This window comes from Somniosus microcephalus, chromosome 2 (genome assembly GCF_052327205.1).
Source record: "Somniosus microcephalus isolate GS21.2 chromosome 2, FLI_Smic_1.0, whole genome shotgun sequence".
NCBI lineage: Eukaryota > Metazoa > Chordata > Chondrichthyes > Squaliformes > Somniosidae > Somniosus > Somniosus microcephalus.
Genome location: NC_140988.1, coordinates 101982405 through 102008052, shown reverse-complemented (window position 1 = coordinate 102008052; position 25648 = coordinate 101982405). Strand labels below are relative to the sequence as shown.

Here is a 25648-nt window from a genome sequence, read left to right as displayed (position 1 = left end):
GTGGTGCCGGAGGACTGTGGTACCCTTGTTTAAAAAAGGAGAAAAGGATAGACTGAGTGATTACAGGCCAGTCAGCCTAACCTCAGTGGTGGGAAAATTATTGGAAAGAATTCTGAAGGACAGGATAAATCTTCATTTAGAAAGACACGGATTAATCAAGGATAGTCAGCACGGATTTGTTAAGGGAAGGTCATGTCTGACAAACTTGATTGATTTTTTTTGAGAGGTAACAAGGAGGGTAGATGAGGGTAGTGCGTTTGATGTAGTGTATATGGACTTTAGCATGGCTTTTGATAAGGTTCCATATGACAGACTGGTCACAAAGTTAAAAGCCCATGGGATCCAGGGCAAAGTGTCAAGTTGGATTCAAAACTGGCTCGGAGGCAGGAAGGAGAGGGTAATGGTTGATGGGTGTTTTTGTGACTGGAAGGCTATTTCCAGTGGGCTTCCGCAGGGCTCAGTACTAGGTCAAAAACCTCTGCCCCTATTTTTTCCCCCCATTCATTTTATTTATTAATTAATTTATTTATTCTTCTCTCTCCCACATGGCAGCTGTCTTTCATTCTGTGCCATTTACACTTCATCTAGAGCCATCTTTTGTTCCTTAACTTGTCCCATTACCATCTCCTTTTGCCTTGCACCATCTCTTAATGTCTCTCAATCTCTCCTGCCTTCCATCCGGTCACAGACCTTCCCTTTTGTTCTTTCTTCCACTCCCCCCTTTCCCTGCCCTTGCACTTGCTTAAAAGCCTGTTCGCTCTCCAGCCTTTTCCAGTTCTGACGAAGGGTCGTCGACCTGAAACGTTAACTGTTTCTCTCTCCACAGATGCTGCCTGACCTGCTGAGTATTTCCAGCATTTTCAGTTTTTATTTCAGTACTAGGTCCCTTGCTTTTTGTGGTACATATCAATGATCTAGACTTGAATATAGGGGGTATGTTTAAGAAGTTTGCAGATGATACTAAAATCGGCTGTGTTGTTGATACTGAAGAAGGAAGCTGCAGACTGCAGGAAGATATCAATAAATTGGTCAGGTGGGCAGAACAGTGGCAAATGGAATTCAATCCAGAGAATTGTGAGGTAATGCATTTGGGGAGGGCCAACAAGGAAAGGGAATACACATTAAATGGTACGACACTGAGTAATGTAGAGGAACAAAGGGACCTTGGAGTGCATGTCCACAGATCCCTGAAGGTAGCAGACCAAGTAGATAAGGTGGTTAAGGCGGCATACAGAATGCTTGCATAGAATACAAGAGCAGGGGGGTTATGCTTCAACTGTATAAAGCACTAGTTAGGCCTCAGCTAGAGTACTGCGTGCAGTTCTGGTCACAACATTACAGGAAAGATGTGATTGCACTAGAGAGGGTACAGAGGAGATTTACAAGGATGTTGCCGGGAGTAGAGAATCTTAGCTATGAGGAAAGACTGAATAGGCTGGGTCTGTTTTCCTTGGAACAGAGGAGGCTGAGGGGAGACCTTATTGAGGTGTGTAAAATTATGAGGGGCCTAGATAAAGTGGATAGAAAGGAGCCATTTCCCTTAGCAGAGGGGTCAAAATCCAGGGGGCACAGATTTAAAGTAATTGGTGGAAGGTTTAGAGGGGATTTGAGGGGAAATTTATTCACCCAGAGGGTTGTGGGGGTCTGGAACTCACTGCCTGAAAGGGTGGTAGAGGCAGAAACCCGAACCACATTTAAAAAGTACTTAGATGTGCACTTGGGATGCTGTAACCTGCAGGGCTACAGACCAAGAGCTGGGAAGTGGGATTAGGCTGGATAGCTCGTTGTTGGCTGACGCGGACACAATGGGCCGAAATAGCCTCCTTCCGTGCTGTAACTTTCTATGATTGATTCTATGAAATAATATTAATGTACTTTTCACAGCTGGCTTAATATTTAATTAAGTGATCCAACAAATAGTCCCATTAAACACAAATAATGTAGCAGATTGATATGAATCTAATTATATTACACTTGGCTGACTGGAGAATAAAACAATAATAAATAGAGCATTTTCATTTAGTAAAATTTACTGTATTAATAAATCAATTAATTCAAAGGGGAAATGTCATATAAGTTCAAATGAGGGGCTGAATCAATGCTTCAGGGTTGCCGGAATATTTAGACTTACTTGGCAAGTGAAACTGACTTAAATGTAACTTTCTTCATACTGCTCTCCTGTGAATCACCTATAGGTAGATCAACCTAGCAGAAAGAAATCAGTCAGGTTACTACACTGTAATTATCAGTACTCTAAGAATAACATGTTATCAGACACATGACGTGTTAACAATGGGAATTGTGCAACATTTAATAGCTACTCTATTTTATAGCATTCATTCCAATGATTTCCCCATATGGAGAGTTCCCAATCTCACCCAGGCAATTCGGGAGCTACTAAGTGGAATACTTTCCTAAAGAGAAGAAAAAAATATTGACGGCAAGTGGAAACCAATCTTCATTGCTGTTATACACCCGTTAGTGCCAACCTCCTCTTAATCTATTTCCAGGCCACGGAAATATTGCAGGAGGGATATTTAAAAAGAATAATTAACTTGGAACCTTTTATACTGAATCACACAAAACGGTCTCTGGTACAATCCATGGTCTGTGCTGTTAGCTATCGCCAGTGAAGCAGCAGTTGGGCATTACAATTGGTCTGTGTCTTTGGGCTACGAAGGAGAGAGGAAAATGACAAGATTCCCCATTGTGATCATTAGCTAGTGATCCCTGTTGGAAGAGAGTGCATGTGTGCGCGGGTGGAGAGGAATATAAAACTGAGCTTGGTTGTGATGTACCCAATGATTATAGCCTGTCTGGGCTCAGACATGAAAAATTACCACTTTTTCCTTGGGCAAAGAAGGAGAGGGGGAAAAACCGTCAAGATTCCCTACTGTGAGTGATATCTGGTAGAAGAGAGAGATAAAGAAGAGAGATAAAGAAAAAGAGAGAAGAAAAAAAAGTGATCAAACAAGAAAAACAGAAAGAAAGATAATGAAAAAAAGATAAAGTAATAAAAGAAAAAAGAGAAAAATAGAATGAGGAGAGAAAGAGAGAGCGAGAATGAGAGAGAAAGATAGAAACAGAGATGTGGGCTTGGCTGTGAGGCCCCCTTGATTGAGTAGCCTACTGAGACATTGTCTGGACTCCTGCATGAAAATATCACTTGGGAAGATGCTAGGAGACGTAGAGAGCAACTACTGCCCATGGAATTGTACTTCAATAGGACTCACCGCCTTCAGGCGAGGAGAAGAATAGGTAGAAAACCAGAGGGATAATTCCAACAAAAAAAAGGAAGGGCTAAAAAGCCAAGGAAGTGAAATGAAATACAGTAAGTAGATTTATTAAAAAACAAAAAGCTTGCCCAAACTTTTGGTACTAAATCAAGCATGGTTTTTAAATTGAGGAAAATGCTAACCAACAACTTACAATAACTTTGACAAAGTTAGCAGGAAAAATCCCAGTATGTCCCTTGCATTTCCCACTAAACCAATCTTTGTCCAACTTCTCCAGCAAGTACACAGTATCTCCTGTCTTCAGATTCAGTTCATCATTTTGATCTGGAAAAAAAAAATTAACTGGTCTGATCATTGCTTCCTCAAGGAGCCATGCAGACCATACTAACAATAGGAACGGACAGTCTGACACCCATTACACACGTCACTTTTATTTATACATTTGTATAGATATATTTAATGTAAGTTACATACTAAGCTGAATCCCCATTAATCATCAACTGGCTTAAACAGAAAGTAAAGTTTGAATCAGAATTTAATTGTGAGTGAACAAGAATGTTACATTCCCTACTAAACAACAGGTAAGGGAAGGGGCAAAGAGAGAGAAAAAAAATCAATGGTCCAAGATGGTAAATTCCTAACAGCAGGGTGAGAGTGTACAGATTTGTTTATGTACCTACTGACTCATAGAGCAGCTGCATTATATAAATGGGTGATTCCCTGAACCAGTACTGCTCCTGGAGTAAAGCAGAGGCCAAATACTCCCCTTCCCTGGAGCAGGAAATAAGCAACAGAAATCCAGAAGGAGGTACTCTTGTGTCCCCTGTAGAAGCCGCTGAAGAGTGGCACTGGTACAGGTCTGGGAGGTAATGGTCCACATCATTGCTAGCCCATGGAAACCATAATGACTGCAGGGGTGGTGGGCAAATCTAGAGCTCACTTGCAAAACAAGGGAAATGCAGGTCAGCTGTACCAGCGGGTCTCACCAGCTGTACCCGCGGGCGCTCACCAGCAGGTCTCACCAGCTGTACCCACGGGCGCTCACCAGCTGTACCCGTGGGCGCTCACCAGCTGTACCCGTGGGTGCTCACCAGCTGTACCCGCGGGCGCTCACCAGCCGTTATGTGTTGAAAGATAAAAAGTGAACTGCAGGAAAACTACCTAAATATCGAGTTATCAAATCTCAGCTACAATCCTCTTTTATTTGGACTATAAAATACACATAAAACTCCAATAATGTTCTAACCTGAAAATTGATGCGTTCCCCTGCCCACAAGCAATTGTCTGCTCCTAGCCAGAAGGAGTCATGTTGTGAGTAATTAGCCTGTGATTTCATTAGTGAAGTTCCCACTCAGCTGGGTCACACAAGGGTCTTTCCCTGTGCCACACGTACTGTGCTATTAAACCAATCTCTGGAACTTATTCCCTCCCCACATGCACACACAATCACTTCAACTTGATAAGTAAACAGGAACACTTGTCAACATAAAAATAAACAAAAGCCTGCCCAATATATTTAACGGTTTCTTTATTTTTAATGCCAGGGCCAACATAATGAAAGGAGCAATATTGAGCAGTGAGTGACAGTTGGAGGAAACATTTTGATGAAGGCACTGGATTTTCCCTTTCCCAGCACTGCAGAGTCTCTCACCTGCTGTGAAGTCATGCAGCACTATAGCATGGGGAGCACAGTCGTCTCCAAGCTGCTGTTTAGAAGTGAAGGGTTTCTAAAAAAACAGAACATGGGACAAAGAAAATACAAATTTGCGTTCTTTTCACGTTTTCCAACAAGAAGATAAAGCACAGAAAGCAAAAAATGCTGCATACAAAGAAATCAGACCAAAATTATTAGAAAAATTATATAATAACTCAGCTGCACATGATCTAAAGTCAATGCTAAGTATAGTTAGTGCCTGCAAGACATATTCATTATAACTGTGCATCAACAATATTTCCACTTTGAGTACTTACTACAATCTTAGTAATGTAACCTGATAATCCAGCCACACTTGCAAAGCTTTTAGCACAGGAGGCCATTCGGCCCATCAAGTCCGTGCTTACTCTTTCGAAGAGCCATCCAGTTAGTCCCACTCCCCCGCTCTTCCCCATGTCCCTGCAATGTTTTCTCCTTCAAGTATTTATCCAATTCCCATTTTAAGGCTACTATTGAATCTGTATCCACCACCCTATCAGGCAGTGTATTCCAAATCCTAACCACTTGTTGCATAAAAACTTTTTCCCTCAGGTCGCCTCTGGTTCTTTTACCAATCACCTTAAATCTGTTCCCTCTGGTTATCGACCCTTCAGCCAGTGGAAACATTTTCTCTTTATTTACTCTATCTAAACCCTTCATGATTTTGAACACCTCTATCAAATCTCATTTTAGCCATCTCTGCTCTCAGGAGAATAACCTCAGGTTCTCCAGTCTATCCACGTAACTGTAATTCCCTCATTCCTGGAGCCATTCTAGTAAATCTCTTCTGTACCGGTGATCAAAACCTTCACGTCCTTCCTTAAGTGTGATGCCAGAATTGGACACAATACTCCAGCTGGGGCTGAACTAGTGTTTTATATAAGTTTAGCATAACTTCCTGGCTTTTGTACTCCATTCCTCTATTTATAAAGCCCAGGATCCCATATGCTTTATTAGCTACTTTGTTAACCTGCCCTGCCACCTTCAAAGATTTGTGCACAAACACCCCCAGGTCTCTCTGTTCTTGCACCCAGTTTTAAAATTGTACCATTTAGCTTGTATATCTCTCCTCATTCTTCCTATCAAAATGTATCATCGCACACTTTTCTACACTGAATTTCATCTGCCATGTGTTGGCGCATTCCACCAGCTTGTCTATGTTCTCTCGAAGTCTATTACTATCTTTCTCACTGTTTACTACACTTCCAAGTTTTGTGTCATCTGCAAATTTCCAAATTCTGTCCTGTACCCACAAGCCCAAGTCCATTAATGTATATCAGAAACAGCAGTGGTCCTAGTACTGAACCCTGGGGAACACCACTGCACAACTCCCTCCAGTCCAAAAAACAGGCATTCACCGAAACTCTCTGTTTTCTATCCCTTAGCCAAATTTGTATCTATGGTGCTACTGCCCCTTTTATCCCATGGGCTTTAATTTTGCTAACAAGCTTATTGTGTAGTACTTTATCAAACACCATTTGAAAGTCCATATACACATTATTCCACTGCCCTCATCCACCCTCTCTGTTACCTCATCAAAAAACTCAATCAAGTTAGTCAAACACAATAGTCCGCACTTACCTTGCCAGTCCCTTTCGCCACCTCCTCATCCAGTGGAGTGATTATCTTCAAATGAGATGAAGGAACTTTGCCAGTATCAAGCCCCTTTTGGCATTGGAAAGACTGGTCAATTCGTTGCTTGAGAACCAGGACTTCACCTCGCTATTGAGGCAAAGAAAGAAAGACATAAAAATGCAACTTTTATATTAATTTATATTTTATTGAGCTACTTGTCCCCATTTTATGATCTCCCACACTATTCCAGTCCACAGTCCAGCCTTCTACGGGATGCACAAGTCAAAAATATTTCAATGCAACCCACCCTGTACGTTGACGCCAAAATAAGCTTGCCTTAATGATTCTAAAAAAAGCAAAGACAGAAAAGAGATAATTTGGAAATAGTCCATTGCTGGCCTAGGTTTTTACAAACACTTCCTCAAAAGGTTGTGAAAAAACACAATCAACCCTCTGATTCTTTTCCCCGATAGCCACTTGAAGCAACTATGTTCTGTAGGAGTGTCCTCACTAAGATATTTTAAATGAAGGAATCATTAGAATCCTTATCCATAGCATTTCCCAGTACAAGAATTCGTTTGGCAACATTAAAATTGGATGAAGAGTCATAGTACTGAACCCTGAGGAACACCACTGTACAACACCCTCCAAGCCAAAAAACAGGCATTTACCACAACTCTTAGGTATAGGTAAAAAATGGGATGAGGTCCTAAAAGCTGAATATAGGGAGTTAGGAGGTACATTAAAAAATAGGACCACAAAGGTAGTAATCTCAGGATTGCTACCAGTGCCACGTGCTAGTCAGAGTAGAAATAGAAGGATATTTCAGATGAATACGTGGCTAGAGGAATGGTGCAAGGGGGAGGGATTCAAATTCCTGGGACATTGGAACCGGTTCTGTGGGGAGGTGGAATCAGTACAAACTGGACGGTTTGCACCTGGGCAGGACCAGGAACGAAGTCCTAGGGGGAGTGTTTGCTAGTGCTGTTGGGGAGGGTTTAAACTAAAATGGCAGAGGGTTGGGAACCTGTGCAGGGAGACAGAGGAAAGGGAAGCAAGGATAGAAGCAAAAGACAGGAAGGAGAAAAGCAAAAGTGGAAGGCAGAGAAATCAAGTGTGTAAATCAAACAGGGCCACAGTAAGTAATAATTCTAAAAGGTCTAAGAGTGTTAAAAAAACAAGCCTGAAGGCTTTGTGCCTTAATGCGAGGAGCATTCGTAATAAGGTGGATGAATTAGCTGTGCAAATAGATGTAAATGGATATGATATAATTGGGATTACGGAGACATGGCTCCAGGGTGACCAAGGCTGGGAATTCAACATCCAGGGCTATTCAATATTCAGGAAGGACAGGCAAAAAGGAAAAGGAGGTGGGGTAGCATTGCTGGTTAAAGAGCAGATTAACACAATAGTAAGGAAGGATATTAGCTCTGATGATGTGGAATCTGTATGGGTAGAGCTGAAAAATACCAAGAGGCAGAAAACGTTAGTGGGAGTTGTATACAGACCCCCAAACAGTAATACTGAGGTTAGGGATGGCATTAAACGGGAAATTAGAGATGCGTGCAATAAGGGCACAGCAGTTATCATGGGTGACTTTAATCTACATATAGATTGGGCTAACCAAATTAGTAACAATACTGTGGAGGAGGAATTCCTAGAGTGTATACGGGATGGTTTCCTGGTCCAATATGTCGAGGAACCAACTAGAGATCAGGCCATCTTAGACTGGGTATTATGTAATGAGAAAGGATTGATTAGCAATCTTGTTCTGCGAGGCCTCTTGGGGAGGAGCAATCATAATATGATAGAATTCTTCATTAAGATGGAGAGCGAAGTAGTTGACTCAGAGACTAAGGTCCCAAATTTAAATAAAAGGAAACTACGATGGTATGAGTCGCGAGCTGGCTAGGATGGATTGGGGAACGTTACTTAAAGGGTTGACGGTGGATAGGCAATGGCAAACATTTAAAGATCGCATGGATGAACTACAGAATTTGTTCATCCCTGTCTGGCATAAAAATAAAACAAAAAAGGTGGCGCAACCATGGCTAACAAGGGAAATTAGGGATAGCATACGATCCAAGGAGAGGACATATAAATTGGCCAGAAAAAACAGCAAACCTGAGGATTGGGAGCAGTTTAGGATTCAGAAAGGAGGACAAAAGGATATCTAACAGAAGGCGGAGAGTTGGGATAAATGGTTCATTCTCGGACTGGCAATCAGTAACAAGTGGTGTTCCGCAGGGGTCAGTGCTGGGTCCCCAACTCGTCACAATCTATATTAACGATTTGGAGGAGGGGACCGAGTGTAACATATCAAAGTTTGCAGATGATACTAAGATGGGAGGGAAAGTAGTGAGCGAGGACATAAAAAACCTGCAAGGGGACATAGACAGGCTAAGTAAGTGGGCAGAGATTTGGCAGATGGAATACAATACTGGAAAGTGTGAGGTTATGCACTTTGGCAGGAAAAATCGTAGAGCAAGTTATTATCTTAATGGCAAGAAACTGGAAAGTACTGAAGTACAAAGGGATCTGGGGGTCCTGGTGCACGAAACTCAAAAGGTTAGTATGCAGGTGCAGCAAGTGATTAAGAAGGCCAATGGAATGTTGGCTTTCATTGCTAGGGGGATAGAATATAAAAATAGGGAGGTATTGCTTCAGTTGTACAAGGTATTGGTGAGACCGCACCTGGAATACTGCGTACAGTTTTGGTGTCCATACTTAAGAAAGGACATACTTGCTCTCGAGTCAGTACAAAGAAGGTTCACTCGGTTAATCCCGGGGATGAGGGGATGGACATATGAGGAGAGGTTGAGTAGATTGGGACTCTACTCATTGGAGTTCAGAAGAATGAGAGGCGATCTTATTGAAACATATAAGATTGTGAAGGGGTTGGATCGGGTGGATGCGGGTTAGATGTTCCCGATGATGGGTGAAACTAGAACTAGGGGGCATAGTCTTAGAATAAGGGGCTGCTCTTTCAAAACTGAGATGAGGAGGAACTACTTCACTCAGAGGGTGGTAGGTCCATGGAATATGCTGCCCCAAAAAGCTGTAGAAGCTACATCATTACATAAATTTAAAACAGAAATAGACAGTTTCCTAGAAGTAAAGGGAATTAAGGGTTACGGGGAGCGGGCAGGAATTTGAACATGAGTCTAGGTTCGGATCGGTCATGGCCCTGTGGGTAGCGGAGCGGGCCCAGGGGCCGTGTAGCCTGATCCTGCTCCTATTTCGTGTGTCTAATTCTGTTAGATTCAGGAGATGGTTCTGTGATAGTAGATTGGCGGTTAGGATCAGATCAGCCATGATCTTATTGAATGGCGGAGCAGGCTCGAGGGGCCGATTGGCCTACTCCTGCTCCTATTTCTTATGTTCTTAATTAAGAGGGGGGAAAGAGAGTATGAGAGTAAGCTTGCAGGGAACATAAAAACTGACTGTAAAAGCTTCTATAGATATGTGAAGAGAAAGAGATTGGTGAAGTCAAGCGTAGGTCCCTTGCAGTCAGAATCAGGGGAATTTATAATGGGGAATAAAGAAATGGCTGATGAATTAAATACATACTTTGGTTCTGTCTTCACAAAGGAGGACACAAATAACCTCCCAGAGATGTCGGGGAACATAGGGTCTAATGAGAGGGAGGAATTGAATGAAATCAGTAATTGTAGGGAAACAGTGTTAGGGAAATTAACGGGATTGAAGGCCGATAAATCCCCAGGGCCTGATAATCTACATCAAAGGGTACTTAAGGAAGTGGCCCTAGAAATAGTAGATGCGTTGCTTGTCATCTTCCAAAATTCTATAGACTCTGGAACAGTTTGCATGCATTGGAGGGTGGCTAATGTAACCCCACTATTTAAAAAAGGTGGGAGAGAGAAAACGGGGAATTATCGACTGGTAAGTCTGACATCGGTAGTGGGGAAAATGCTAGAGTCCATTATAAAAGACGTAATAGCAGAGCACTTGGGAAACAGTGACAGGATCGGACAAAGTCAACATGGATTTACCAAAGGTAAATCATGCTTGACTAATCTACTGGCATTTTTTGAGGATGTAACTGGTAGAATAGATAAGGGCGAACCAGTGGATGTGGTGTATTTGGACTTTCAGAAGGCTTTCGATAAGGTCCCGCATAAGAGATTAGCGTGTAAAGTTAAAGCACATTGGATTGGGGGTAAGGTACTGACTTGGATAGAGAACTGGTTGGCAGACAGGAAGCAAAGAGTTGGAATAAACGGGTCTTTTTCTGAGTGGCAGGCAGTGGCTAGTGGGGTACCGCAGGGATCAGTGCTAGGACCCCAGCTATTCACGATATATATTAATGATCTAGACGAGGGAACTAGATGTAATATCTCCAAGTTTGCAGACGACACAAAGCTGGGTGGGCGTGTGTGCTGTGAGGAGGATGCCGAGAAACTCCAGTATGATTTGGACAGGTTGGGTGATTGGGCAGATGCAGTATAATGTGGATAAATGCGAGGTTATCCACTTTGGTGGCAAAAACAGGAAGGCAGATTATTATCTGAATGGCAATAGATTGGGAGAAGGGGAAGTGCAACGAGACCTGGGTGTCCTTGTGCACTAGTTGCTGAAGGTAAGCATGCAGGTGCAACAGGCGGTTAAGGCGACAAATGGTATGTTGGCCTTCGTAGCGAGAGGATTCGAGTATAGGAGCAAGGATGTCTTGCTGCAGTTGTACAGGGCCTTGGTGAGACCACACCTTGATTATTGTGTGCAGTTTTGGTCGCCTTATCTGAGGAAGGATGTTCTTGCCATGGAGGGACTGCAGCGAAGATTCACCAGAGTGATACCTGGGATGGCAGGAATGACGTATGAGGAGAGATTGGGTCGATTGGGCTTATATTCGCTGGAGTTTAGAAGAATGAGAGGGGATCTCATTGAAACTTTTAAAATTCTAACAGGACTAGACAGACTTGGGCCTAGAAATTCAGTTAGGGGCGCCCAGCTCGCCTGGGCGCCGGAATTACCGCTGCGCGCGGAGCCACTTGCGCCAGCGGGATATTCAGTTTCAGCGCCCCAAGTGGAAGCCGGCCGCTAAACAAGGGTTTCGGCGCCCCGCTTGGGGCGCTGAAACTGAATATCGGCGTGCAAAGTGCCGCAGCGCCACCCGCTGCGGCACAGCAGCCTGCGGTACTGCAGGCCTTCCTCTCACTGTTAAGGGGGAGGTGCCTGCAACAGCACGATCCCCGCTCGCGAGTGCCGGCAAATGAGCCCGGCACCAAGGAGAAGTGCCGGGCTCTCTGGAAACAGCCGGCAATGCCGCGGGGGGGGGGGGGGGGCGGTGGGTGTAGGAGGCCGGGGACGGAGGTGCGGGCAGGCAGCCGCCGAAAAAGCGGCCGGCCGCACCTCCACCTTAACTCGCCCCACTACCGGCACAGGTAGGCCCCGTGTACCGGTCGCTGTTTGCGGCCGGCGCGGGGGAGGCGGCAGCGACCAAATATGGCCAGCGGGGCGATAGCGGGGCGCTGCGCACACCGATGACGTCATTGGTGGCGGCGCAGCGCTACTGGCTAACGCCGCCATTAGCGCCCCGCTAAATATCGTGGTAGGTTTGCACAGTGGCGCAAAAGCCCTCTTTGGGCGCAAACTGGTGGCGCAGGCCACTGAAATTCTAGGCCTAGATGTTCCCGATGGCGGGGGAGTCCAGAACCAGGGGTCACAGTCTAAAGATAAGGGGTAAGCCATTTAGGACAGAGATGAGGAGGAATTTCTTCACCCAGAGAGTGGTGAACCTGTGGAATTCTCTACCACAAAAGGCAGTTGAGGCCAATTCATTAAATATATTCAAGAAGGAGTTAGATATATTTCTTAGGGCTAAAGGGATCAAGGGATATGGGGAGAAAGCAGGGACAAGGTACTGAATTTGGATGATCAGCCATGATCTCATTAAATGGCGGAGCAGGCTCGAGGGGCCGAATGGCCTACTCCTGCTCCTATCTTCTATGTTTCTATGTTTCAAGTTGCTGTTACATGTGTCCTCACAGTTGACTCAGAGGAAGAGAGTCCTTGCTGCCAATGGCCCTGTACAATACAGAATGTGCAAATGGAAGTTCGGTGTCCATCTTACCTGGAATGACAGTTCTCCTGGGACCCTGGAGCTGACGTCACATTCAGCAATCCCATGAGGCACGGGCATCTGGACAAACATTTTTTTTTAAAAGCACAAAACTGAGAATTTCCAAAAGAAAGAATGGACATGCATTTATATAGCACCTCCAATGTCCTCAGAGGTAACAGTGCTGCCACTGAGGCAAGGCTGCTACTCATAAACCTAGTGTAATAAAACCTCTCATCACAAAAATCCAGGCAAGTCAACAGAGATGTATACTTTCTCTTATAGCCACATCATTAGTGTACAGCTTACTGCACTCACCCACAATGTTATTTCTTGTAGCAAAATCATAAATGCAAGAATGCAGAATGTGTTTCTGATTTTGCTACACATATCAAAGAGGAAATCTCTTCCCCCAACCCCCATATGAATAGATTTTATGATCAAAGGTACATTCTGGCTTCAGCTGTTGTGGAGATTCCACCTGCATTATTAGATGTGTATCGCCAAGGGCAATGTGATTTTAATAGGAAGAGGATTCTTGGGCATGTTGCAAATCTCTGCTTGAATAAATTCACACTGAAATACCGGGATATCAATTTTAGGAACACAATACCATAAAGACAGAAAATGACACAAAGTTACAATTAGATTCAGATAAAAAGAACTGCAAACTTGAAATAGAAACAAAATACTAGAACTGCATAGCAGATCAGTCAGTGGATGAAAAACTAAGGTCGGTTCAAGTTTCAAGTACTGACTCCTTAATAGGACTGGTTAGTTATTTATTTTAAGAACCCACTGTTTGTGATGAGGGGTTACACCTGAAACATTAACCTATCCTTCTCTTTCAGATGCTGTGCATTTCCAACAGCTTTTTAAAATGATCATTTTGCAATCAGTTTCAGTGTTTTCTAGTTGTTCCACATTTTCTATCTGACACTCTCTTGTATTCAGTAATATAAAGCAATGATTCTTGAAATTAATTTTAGGAAAGCAAATTACAAAAATTATAATAATGAAAGACAGTGCGGGTAATTTTGACTGGGCGATAATGTAAAATGGGCAATATCGATTCAGCCGCCTGTTATACGTCTCTCCTGATTTTCATTAATAGAATTTAAAATCAGAAGAGATGTATAATGGGTGGCTGAATCGATAGCACCTGTTCTACACTATCGCCCAAAGTCAAAATTACCCCCAGTGTATCTTATTTAGTTGTGCAGTTTTTCATACCTGAATATATTTGGCTATATATCCACCACTGGACAACAAAGACAGCAGCTGTTCAAGAAAAAGATCCACATTCTCAGGGCAACTAGGGATGGGCAATAAATGTGGCCCTGCCAGCGTTGCCCACATCCCGAGAACAAATTTTTAAAAAGTACAACATCTATGTTCAACAAAAGCCTTGTGGCAGCCTGGTAGCACAGTGCAGATTCCCTGCATGCCAAGTTCCTCATTTTAGTTGAGCTGATTGTCTGTGAGGAACTTCCCCACGTGAGGAAGTCAACTAAATGAATAAACGTCAGAAGACAAGTCACCCAGACAACATTTGCGCAATAACTAGTGGCTGGTTTCAGGTCACCAACTGTGAAGGCAACCGATTACCAATTTATTTCAGCATTATATTAATCTCAGCAGGGGTGGGAAGGAATTCGGATCTTCATTTGTTTGTCACTACTTTTTAAGAGGACAGGAAGTGGCACAAAGGGCAATGTCTGATCTCTAACACTTGGAGAGGCCCAGGCATAACCTACTGCTCTTTAAGCCAAAGAATGGCACAGAGAAAATAACTTACAAAAATGGGGATGAATGAGAAAATCAATTAAAAAAAACACGATCAATTTCAACAACACAGGAGGACAAGTAATGTTGGGTCTTTGAAGAAATGGTACTTCTTCTAATTTACCATTTTTAAATTAAAAATAGTGCAAAGTAGACACAGCAAAGTCTGTTTTTTTTAAAGAAAATAAACCACCACCTACAAGTTAAATAAATATAATTTATACAACACTTTATTTAGTCCCAACTGTGATTGTTATTAGCTTTAAATCGGCACTCGGTGTTTCAGTTTCTATTCGTGGGCTGTGTGGAGTGAGTTGATGTCAGCTGGAGAGGTAGTAGGGGTACTACAGTGGGCCTCAGCCTAGTGAGGAGGAAAAAAAGCCAAGATTCATGTTCCTGATCATTATCCAGAGGCTATACGTGGACATTGGGCAGGATCAGGCTGGGCTGCAATGATCACCTTGGTCAAATAATCTGCTAACTTTCACTTTTGAGGCTGGAATAGAAGGATTAATGGTCACTTGGACAGAGAACTGTATCTGCATCATGGAACTTCACCCTAGCCTGCATGAGAAGAAATGACAAAAAGAAAAACATTTGGGAAAAGTAAGCACTTTACTACTGTGCTTCCAGGCTGCTGACATTCTCAATACCGACCGATGTCTCTGCCTGTTGATTACCATGTACTTATTGTAGAGCGGGTGCCCAGGAGCTGGTCGAGGCGGAAGATCAGGTCGTTTTTTCTGAAACACTTGACTTTTTGGACGGATCTTCCCTGGTGCACGTGGGCTGCGTTTTCCCACAGTGTTGTTTATTCCCAGTTCAGATGAAGAACGGTGGAGCTGGTTCGGTGCAGCAGACATCTTTGGTGGAGGAGGCCGAGCTGGACCAGCTTTAGCCGGGGGAGGACGTGCAGGAGGGACTTTGCCTGTAGCTGTCCTGGAATATAAACAAGCTGCGTCACATGGTCTGAAGGGAACGCATAATAATAATAATAATAATCAACGTTATTGTCATTGTTAGTGCACAAGTGCAGTACAACGAAATGTAGGCTTGCGGCTCCCGAGAGTGTACATTTAGATTAAGACATTTAAACATTCAACATTCATTTGGCTTGTAATACATTAACATAAACATAATAAAGTGCATTGGCAGATGTGCAGGCTTTAGAGTTTATTTGTGGAGTTCAGTAGGATGACAGCCCTGGAAAGAAGCTGTTCCTAAATCTGGTCGTTCAGGTGCGAATGCATCTGTAGCGTCTCCCAGATGGCAGGAGGGTGAACAGACTGTGGCTGGGGTGGGTAGGGTCTTTGATGATGGACCGTGACCTCCGTAAACAGCGTTTCTGGTATATGTGCTCTATGGTCATTAACTTGAACCCAATCGTAACTTTTGTTAACCTAAGGTTCTACATAAACTTGAGTATTCATCAGAATTATGTTTTACATTTCACTGAGATGTTGCTGAAATACCTCTCTTAAATCAGCTCACACATTTTCCATTAAAAACACCAACATAATGTGCTGCAAAGAGTCTTGAAGACAATAACCATTAACCATAGTTGGAAATAATAGATTATTTCGAACATTGTACTACTGAGAACATGGGGGACTTTTAACCCCCAAAAACGGATGCGTTGGGGTTGGGTGAGAGGTTAAAGTATTAAAAAACTGAATCCCGACCCTAACCCAACCACTTCCGGTTTTAACGGAGGCGGGACGGGTGGCAAGCAGCCAACCCACGCCCAGGAAGCCGGTCTTCTATTTAAATATTATAATGGGGCTGGTGTGCCTCATATTTAACCAGTATTTCAAATTGAACTGTGGCTGGTCGGGTTTCTCAGGCCTCTGAAACCCGTCATCTAAAGTAAGGCGAGGACTGCTGGATCCAGGAGGGGGAGCAAAATAAAGGCACGGGGTGGGGGGGGGGAAAAAGAGAGACCGCGGGGTGGGGGGGTAGAGAGCCCACCGGGGGGGGAGGGGGGCGGTAGAGAGACCGCGGGGGGGGGGGGGGGGAAGGGAGACCGCGGGGGGAGAAGGGAGACCGCGGGGGGGAGAAGGGAGATCTGGGGGGGAAGGGAGATCTGGGGGGGAAGGGAGATCTGGGGGGGAAGGGAGATCTGGGGGGGAAGGGAGATCTGGGGGGGAAGGGAGATCTGGGGGGGAAGGGAGATCTGGGGGGGAAGGGAGATCTGGGGGGGAAGGGAGATCTGGGGGGGAAGGGAGATCTGGGGGGGAAGGGAGATCTGGGGGGGGAAGGGAGATCTGGGGGGGAAGGGAGATCTGGGGGGGGAAGGGAGATCTGGGGGGGGAAGGGAGATCTGGGGGGGAAGGGAGATCTGGGGGGGAAGGGAGATCTGGGGGGGGAAGGGAGATCTGGGGGGGAAGGGAGATCTGGGGGGGAAGGGAGATCTGGGGGGGAAGGGAGATCTGGGGGGAAGGGAGATCTGGGGGGGAAGGGAGATCTGGGGGGGAAGGGAGATCTGGGGGGGAAGGGAGATCTGGGGGGAAGGGAGATCTGGGGGGGGAAGGGAGATCTGGGGGGGAAGGGAGATCTGGGGGGGAAGGGAGATCTGGGGGGGAAGGGAGATCTGGGGGGGAAGGGAGATCTGGGGGGAAGGGAGATCTGGGGGGAAGGGAGATCTGGGGGGGAAGGGAGATCTGGGGGGGAAGGGAGATCTGGGGGGGAAGGGAGATCTGGGGGGGAAGGGAGATCTGGGGGGGAAGGGAGATCTGGGGGGGAAGGGAGATCTGGGGGGGAAGGGAGATCTGGGGGGGAAGGGAGATCTGGGGGGGAAGGGAGATCTGGGGGGAAGGGAGATCTGGGGGGGAAGGGAGATCTGGGGGGGAAGGGAGATCTGGGGGGGAAGGGAGATCTGGGGGGGGAAGGGAGATCTGGGGGGGAAGGGAGATCTGGGGGGGGGAAGGGAGATCTGGGGGGGGGAAGGGAGATCTGGGGGGGGAAGGGAGATCTGGGGGGGAAGGGAGATCTGGGGGGGAAGGGAGATCTGGGGGGAAGGGAGATCTGGGGGGGAAGGGAGATCTGGGGGGGAAGGGAGATCTGGGGGGGAAGGGAGATCTGGGGGGAAGGGAGATCTGGGGGGGAAGGGAGATCTGGGGGGGAAGGGAGATCTGGGGGGGAAGGGAGATCTGGGGGGAAGGGAGATCTGGGGGGGAAGGGAGATCTGGGGGGGAAGGGAGATCTGGGGGGGAAGGGAGATCTGGGGGGGAAGGGAGATCTGGGGGGAAGGGAGATCTGGGGGGGAAGGGAGATCTGGGGGGGAAGGGAGATCTGGGGGGGAAGGGAGATCTGGGGGGAAGGGAGATCTGGGGGGAAGGGAGATCTGGGGGGAAGGGAGATCTGGGGGGGAAGGGAGATCTGGGGGGGAAGGGAGATCTGGGGGGGGGAAGGGAGATCTGGGGGGGGGAAGGGAGATCTGGGGGGGGAAGGGAGATCTGGGGGGGGGGAAGGGAGATCTGGGGGGGGGAAGGGAGATCTGGGGGGGGGAGGGAGATCTGGGGGGGGGAGGGAGATCTGGGGGGGGGGGGAGGGAGATCTGGGGGGGAGGGAGATCTGGGGGGGGAGGGAGATCTGGGGGGGGAGGGAGATCTGGGGGGGAGGGAAGGGAGATCTGGGGGGGAGGGAAGGGAGATCTGGGGGGGGAGGAGATCTGGGGGGGAGGGAAGGGAGATCTGGGGGGGAGGGAGATCTGGGGGGGGGAGGGAGATCTGGGGGGGGAGGGAGATCTGGGGGGGGAGGGAGATCTGGGGGGGGAGGGAGATCTGGGGGGGGAGGGAGATCTGGGGGGGAGGGAAGGGAGATCTGGGGGGGGAGGAGATCTGGGGGGGGAGGGAAGGGAGATCTGGGGGGGAGGGAGATCTGGGGGGGGAAGGGAGATCTGGGGGGGGAAGGGAGATCTGGGGGGGGAAGGGAGATCTGGGGGGGGGAGGGAGATCTGGGGGGGGAGGGAAGGGAGATCTGGGGGGGGAGGAGATCTGGGGGGGGAGGGAAGGGAGATCTGGGGGGGAGGGAGATCTGGCGGGGGGGGAAGGGAGGGAGATCTGGGGGGGAAGGGAGGGAGATCTGGGAGGGGGGCGAAGGGAGGGAGATCTGGGGGGGGGGAAGGGAGGGAGATCTGCGGGGGGGAAGGGAGGGAGATCTGGGGGGGGTGAAGGGAGGGAGATCTGGGGGGGGAAGGGAGGGAGATCTGGGGGGGAAGGGAGGGAGATCTGGGGGGGAAGGGAGGGAGATCTGGGGGGGGGGGAAGGGAGGGAGATCTGGGGGGGGGGGAAGGGAGGGAGATCTGGGGGGGGGGGGAAGGGAGGGAGATCTGGGGGGGGTGGAAGGGAGGGAGATCTGGCGGGGGGGGGGAGGAGGGAGATCTGGCGGGGGGGGGGTGGGGAGGGAGATCGCGGGGAGGGGGAGAGATATGCTGGATCTGGCAGCTCCAGCCTCCAGAGCTGCAGGGTTTCCTGAGCCCTGAGAAATCCAGCCCGCAGCTGTTAAATTTAAATAGCTGCTAAATTCTGAGGAATGCAGCGTCATTACCATATTAAAATCACTGTCCCACCTCTCCACAGCGATTTACCCGACCTACTGACCCCAAACCCACCGAGGTTAAACTGGAAGTAGGCTTGTTCGTGGCGGATTGGGGTCGGGTTTCACATCTTTACCAATTTAACCCCCCTCTCCACTCACCCTCTCCCGCCCGTCTGAGGCCAATTGTACCGCTCTTTCTGTTGCCCTGGCTGGGATCAGCAAACTCAGCACTGATCAGAGATCAAGCATGGGACCTTTCTGATCTGTATAGCTCAGCCACATACTGGATTAAACTTGCTCAGCAATCGGAATCCACCATCATTACTCAACACAACCTTAGAACTTGCATTATACAGAAAGGTTTAGACTAATTGTAGATTCAATAACAGTTGACTTCAGAGTTTCATGGACAAATATATCGTACAATATGAATGGCTTGTTAAAATTAGCAACGTGTGACTGTTAGTGAGATACAGAAAATACTCCACAGATAACTTGACCTCATAACCCCACAAGTTGTGAATGGGTTATGTAGGTTAGGTCACACATGTAAAATCTTCCAGTTCTGACGAAAGGTCATCGACCTGTAACGTTAACTCTACATTTTACTCTCCACAGATGCTGCCTGATAGATTTGCTTCACATGCTGGCAAACCCCAGCACTGTGGGGTGTTCACTGAAACACTTTTAAATGAAGTATTGATTACTCCTGGGCGATGGAATATATTTACACATTTATAATTATACCTTATGGTAAGTGAAAATCAGTTTAGGCTTTTCATGTTCGAACACACCAGCGTGTTACACAACGCACGAGATGAGAACAAACAGGTTAAAGTTTCAAGTTGGACTCTTCGTCAAGAACGCAAGAAAGGCCCTGCCCGAATAGTGGCCTATTTGTTTTCTCCGTGTATCCTGACTGATCTGCTGTGTGTTTCCTGCATTTTCTACTTTGTTTCAGATTTCCAACATTTGCAGTTTTTCTTTTTATTTGCACCAGTATGTTCTATGTAGGCTGCCAAGGTAAACAGCAGAGCCGAATTTCCATGGAGTGTGCAGGTTCATTTTTAGGGAGGCCCAAAGCAGTTTGTTTCATTTTGTACTGTGAGCTGCTTTAGAACTACAAATACTTACATAGGCTGGCTGGCAGCTGGTCCGGGCAAGTCACAATGTTCCTGAAAAATTGAAAATAAGTAAGAGGTGAATAACAAGAGATGAATAACCATACATGTTCAGCAATTTAACACGTCTGCACTCCAAGGATGTCTGAATTTGACCTATGGCTGTTGCCAATGGTTCTATGGCCAAGGCAAAGAGAAAGCAGGCAGGATGGGCCTTGCTTTCTAGTGCTACGTTGTTGGGGGGGGGGGGGTAGAAACGCAAGGGAGGTGCAGCCATTGGCATATATTGTAGAAGTAGGGTCTGAAGAGAGGATTTTAATCCAATTTTTGAATCATAGCCAAACACCATTCAACCATGGGGAAAAGGAAGTCCCATTCTGAGGGATCAAATGCCTTCTCTGCATCTAGGGAGAGCGCAATGGCCGGAATCTAGTGCTGTTGCAAAGGTGGAACACGTTAAATAGCCACCTGGTTTTGTTCCTTGATTGACATCACCAGGTAAAACTTGGTTAGTCTGAGTGAACTGGTTTGGGAATTATTAGGGGGCATTTTCAACTCACCGCCTGGGCAGTAACCTAGTGGAGTGGATCGCGGTCCTTTATAAAACCCATTGATCCCGCTGAAATCAATGGAACAAAAATCAGGCAGGTTCTATAAAGGGCAGATGATCCGCTCCACTAGGTTACTGCCCAGGTGATGAAGTTAAAATTATCCCCATTGTGTCCAGTATTTTATGGTCAATATTGAGCAGGGATGTGGGCCTGTTGGCTGCGCAACAATAACTTGCATTTATATAGCGTCTTTAATGTAGTAAAATGTCTCAAGGCGTTTCACAGGTGCGTTATCAAACAAAGTAAAAATTTTGCCTCTCTTGTTCACTGGTGCGATTATTGCTTCTGTGAGAGTGAGCCTGGGAGGTACAAAAAGGTCTTGTATTTGATGGAAGTGTTTCTGGAATATTGGTGTTAAATGGTGGAAGTAAGAATTCATAGAATTCAGCAGCAAACCTTTGGGCTTTGCCGGACTGCAGCTGATGGAGGAGCCCAGTGCCTCAGCATCCTCAAGCGACGGTTGGGGGGCATTGGAGATTTCCCAAATAATTGTAGCTCCCTGCTGGGATACTTAAGATTCTGAGGTACACCGTGAAGTGTATAATTCTGCAAACTCCTTGTGGATTTCATTTGGGTCAGAGGTGAGATCGCCATTCACTTTTCTGATGGATGCAACAGTTCAGCTCTGCGCTTGCCACTGATGGGTGTACGCGAGAAGCTTTCTAGCTGATAATATTTTACTCTGGTGAACTGTATGGTTTTTCTGCACCCATGGACAACAGATTATCTAACACCCTCTAGTGTAAATTGAGTCCTGTCTGTGCTATCTTATCTTAGTCTTTTGATCTCTAAATTCATTATTTTGTGCTCAAGATCTTTTTAGTTCCAGAGCATTTTGTATTTTTGGCAGTGGATGATTACACGACTCGTAGGGACTGATTTAGCGGTCTTCCACAGAAAGCACTGGCAACACATCAGGTCATTCATTCTCTGACACACACTGAACAAGCTGTGCTCCCACGTAAGTTAGGAACTCTGGCTCACAATGAATAACAAGGTTGAGGCGCCAGTGCTGAGGTAGGAGGCTAGTCAGAGTGGACAGCCTTGTTTCATAGTTTTTGAGTGGAGGCTGAAAATTTATATTTGAAGCCCAGAGGGCACTCATACAGTGGCCTTTGTCATTTTCAGCTCTTTATGATGGGACAGGTTTTGTTCTCAATAATTTGCCAGCTCTTTCTGGCAGTGTAGCTACAGATTACTCGGCTGCCTTCCTTCCAGCAACTTGAAACAGAAAGGATTAATGTACAGAATTCAGCCATCTGAGGTGAATGAAGTGCATAAGTAATTAGATGCAAGAGCTCAAATGATTAAAAGGGAAAAGCTGGCAGTAACCCAAGCAGTATAAAGCTGCAGACAGGGTTAAAATTACAGGCATGTAGTAAATGAGAAAATAGCCTAAAAACTCTGGGTGTATCTCAACCCAATAAAGTGTGTGTGTGTGTGTGTGTGTGTGTGGGGGGGGGGGGGGTGGGAGGGCGGGGAAGGGAATGCTGAGAGACACAGTTCACAAGCTTATGAATTCTACATTTCTCCAACTCTGGCGTCTTGTGTTTCCCCCCTCCCCCTCATTGGCAATCGTGTCTTCAGCCATCCAGGCCCAGCGCTATGAAGTACCCAGCATAAACCCATCCGCCTCTCCTCCATTAAGATTCTCCTTAAAATCCACCTCATTGACCACTGTTCCTCATATCCCCTCCTTTGGCTTGGTGTCCAATTTCCTCTGATTCCACCTCTGTGAAGTGCCATGCAACATATTTCTACATTAAAGATGCTATATAAATAAAGTTGTTGTTATTATAATAAAGGGTTCTCTGGAGAAAATCTCTCAATATACTAATCCTGGTAATGCTGAGAGTACAGTAAGTGGAACAAAATAAGGTGAAATTACACTGATACAATTCAAATGATCAATCACATTTCCACTATAAATAGATCTTCTTTATATGAAAAATAACTTTTATTTATACTGTATAATGCTTTATCACTTCTCTTAGGAATGTCCCAATGCGCTTCACGTAAAATGGATTACTATTGAAGTTCAGTGACTTATATGGATAATCATTTTGCACACAGCAAGGTCCCACAAACAGAAATGACTAGTTAATCTGCTTTTTGGTGGTGTTAGTTGAGGGACAAATGTTTGCCAGGACACCGGGAGAATTCCCTGATCTTCCAACATTATAGTGTGACCTTTAGCACTCATCGCAACATAACATTTCATTCAAAGGAATGCACCTCTAATAATGCAGTACTCGCTCAGCGTCAGCCGAGATTATGTCCAGGAGTGGGACTTAAACCCATGACCTTCTGACTCAGAGCGAGAGTGCTACCAACTGATATCAAAAACATGGTGTATAAACAGAGCTGACATCTTGCCCAGAACCAGCCCCAAACAGATCAGCTGGTATGATGAGCTTCACAATTGCACTTTAACTAACTGAATTTGACATTTTAAAAATTCTTTCAAAATATTGATACCATTTTTCCAAGTTGCAATATTTGTTTTTAAATAAAATGTTCTCAAATGGGTTTTGTGTAGACTATGAAGTAGATTCCTCCCCTTCTCCAGATAATAGTACCTGAAACTATTCTCAATGCTACAGAATTCAATATGCTCAGGGTATGCTACTGCTGCCAGTCCTTCCTATCCCCTTATTGCTATGTCCTGTAGATTATATCATATCATATCCTTCTGATAAACAGGATGACATTCATCTATGATCTACTCCTTCACGTGATATAACCCTCCCTCTGTTTTCTCACTACCATCACAACAATAGCAGCACTAAAATTAATTGGCACTTGAGCACGATTAGCATGGTAACCTTCTGCAGTGGAAAGAAATGGTTACCTCCCTCCCTCCCTCTCTGGCCCAGGGTCTTTCTGCTGTCACTTCCTAATTCTCTCTATGGAGCCTCTTTCCGCAGCGGCTTCCAAACAGCGTTGGGAGGGCAATGCAAAAGCAGGAGCCAAACCCAGTGTTGCAAAACAACCACCACCTGCTACCACCCACACACCCACAAACAGCAAGAAATGTGTCAGGAAAGCAAACTGAAAATCACAATTCACTTAATGAATGCTAATATTTCATGTTCAAATCGAATTAGCAGAGGGAAGATGATGTTTGAAGGTTTTTGCCGGCATAGATACATTTTTGGGACAGTCGGTCATTGAGTGCTTGGGTAACCGAAACCAGAGAGATTTAAAAAAGAAAAGCTCCTTTATTATTGGTTATAATTTTCAACTGGCATAGATTTAAAAACAAAGTACTGTGCTGGCGGAAAAAAAAATTACTTTCATATTGCATCGGTCCTGTGACTCCGCAGGATCTTCCTCTTGTCTTTAAGAAACAGCAGAATATCATAAAAACATCACCTTGTTATAAGAAGCAAAAAACATAAAATGCTGTAAAACAAACACGTCAGTCAGCATCTGTAGTTCATGTTTTAGGTAAGGACCCTACAAAACATTTTGAAGAAGGGTCTGTGCCCAAAATGGTAACTCATCCCTTCTGTCCACAGATGCTGCGTGTTTTCAGCATTCTTTCATTTTGTTTCAGATTTCCAAGCATCTGCAGCATTTTGCTTTTTACCATGTTTTAAGCTTTAACTACCAAACAAATTTATTGAATAAAATAGGTGGCTGTATGTATGATCCAGGAATGGCTTGAATACCTTCAGCTGCTGAGGTCCTAAGCTCTGGAATCCCCTCCCTAAACCTCTCTGCCTCTCTTTCCTCCTTTAAGACACTCCTTAAAACCTACCTCTTTGACCAAGCTTTTGGTCACCTGTCCTAATTTCTCCTTATGTGGCTCAGCATCAAATTTTTTGTCTTGTAATACTCCTGTGAAGTGCCTTGGGACGTTTAATACGTTAAAGGTGCTATATAAATACAAATTGTTGTTGTTGAACTGTGTTGCTGATTAAATGAACTGACCTGCATTACATGGTCTTGTCAGATTGCTGACAAATATAGCAGCTAGAAAGGTGACGCTCTTAGAAACAGAGGAAAGGCAAGGTCAGAAAAAGCATAAATTCATTTTGTAAACTGAATTTTACATTGATGTCATCCACAGCTGTTTCCCAGCAACGAGAGCAGTGTTTCTGGTCTCTTCCTGCTGGGCCATTCTTTTTCCAATATCATTTGTATGTTTGTGTTACACAGTCTCACCTGACGGCATACAATTACTCTCAGTCTGCCACGGAATAGTATGCAGCCAAAAAAAATCTGCACTGCTTTTGTTAGCCATCCGTGGCTAACTACGGAAGTAAAGGATGGTATCAAATTGAAAACAAAGGCATACAATGTTGCCAAGATTGGTGGGAGACCAGAGGATTGGGAAATTTTTAAAAACCAGCAAAGGATGACTAAAAAAATAATAAGAGAGAAGATCAATTATGAGAGTAAACTGGCAAGAAACATTAAAACAGATAGTAAGAGCTTCTACAGGTATATAAAAAGGAAGCGGGTAGCTAAAGTAAACGTTGGTCCCTTAGAGGATGAGACTGGGGAATTAATAATGGGGAACAGGGAAATGGCAGAGATTCTGAACAAATATTTTGCATTTGTCTTCACAGTAGAAGACACTAACAACATCCCAATAATGGATAATCACGGGGCCACAGGGAGGGGAGAACTAAAGACAATCACGATCACTAAGGAAATAGTACTTGGTAAAATAATGGGACTAAAAGATGACAAGTCCCCTGGACCAGATGGCCTGCATCCCAGGGTCTTAAAAGAAGTCGCTGCAGAAATAGTGGATGCATTGGTTGCAATATACCAAAATTCCCTGGGCTCTGGAGAGGTCCCAGCGGATTGGAAAACCGCAAATGTAACACCCCTATTTAAGAAAGGAGGGAGACAGAAAGCAGGAAACTATAGACCAGTTAGCCTAACATCTGTCGTTTGGAAAATGCTGGAGTCCTTCATTAAGGAAGCAGTAGCAGGGCATTTGGAAAATCATAATGCAGTCAAGCAGAGTCAGCATGGTTTTATGAAAGGGA

The 25648-nt window shown here is 45.5% G+C and overlaps 1 protein-coding gene across 5 annotated transcripts in view; it reads right to left on the bottom strand.

Annotated features, from left to right (window-relative positions):
- sh3d19 (SH3 domain containing 19) overlaps positions 1–25648 on the bottom strand; it is a 199742-nt gene that overhangs the window by 18612 nt on the left and 155482 nt on the right. For 4 of the 5 annotated variants that reach the window (XM_086011738.1, XM_086011731.1, XM_086011755.1 and 1 more), the window contains 7 exons: positions 20045–20085; positions 15052–15310; positions 12599–12667; positions 6511–6651; positions 4888–4963; positions 3430–3560; positions 2132–2205 (listed from right to left, as the gene is read on the bottom strand). In XM_086011738.1, the coding sequence (XP_085867864.1) occupies positions 2132–2205; positions 3430–3560; positions 4888–4963; positions 6511–6651; positions 12599–12667; positions 15052–15310; positions 20045–20085 (791 nt within the window). The remainder of the gene's footprint in view (positions 1–2131; positions 2206–3429; positions 3561–4887; positions 4964–6510; positions 6652–12598; positions 12668–15051; positions 15311–20044; positions 20086–25648) is intronic. The other variant, XM_086011750.1, reaches the window with a different exon arrangement.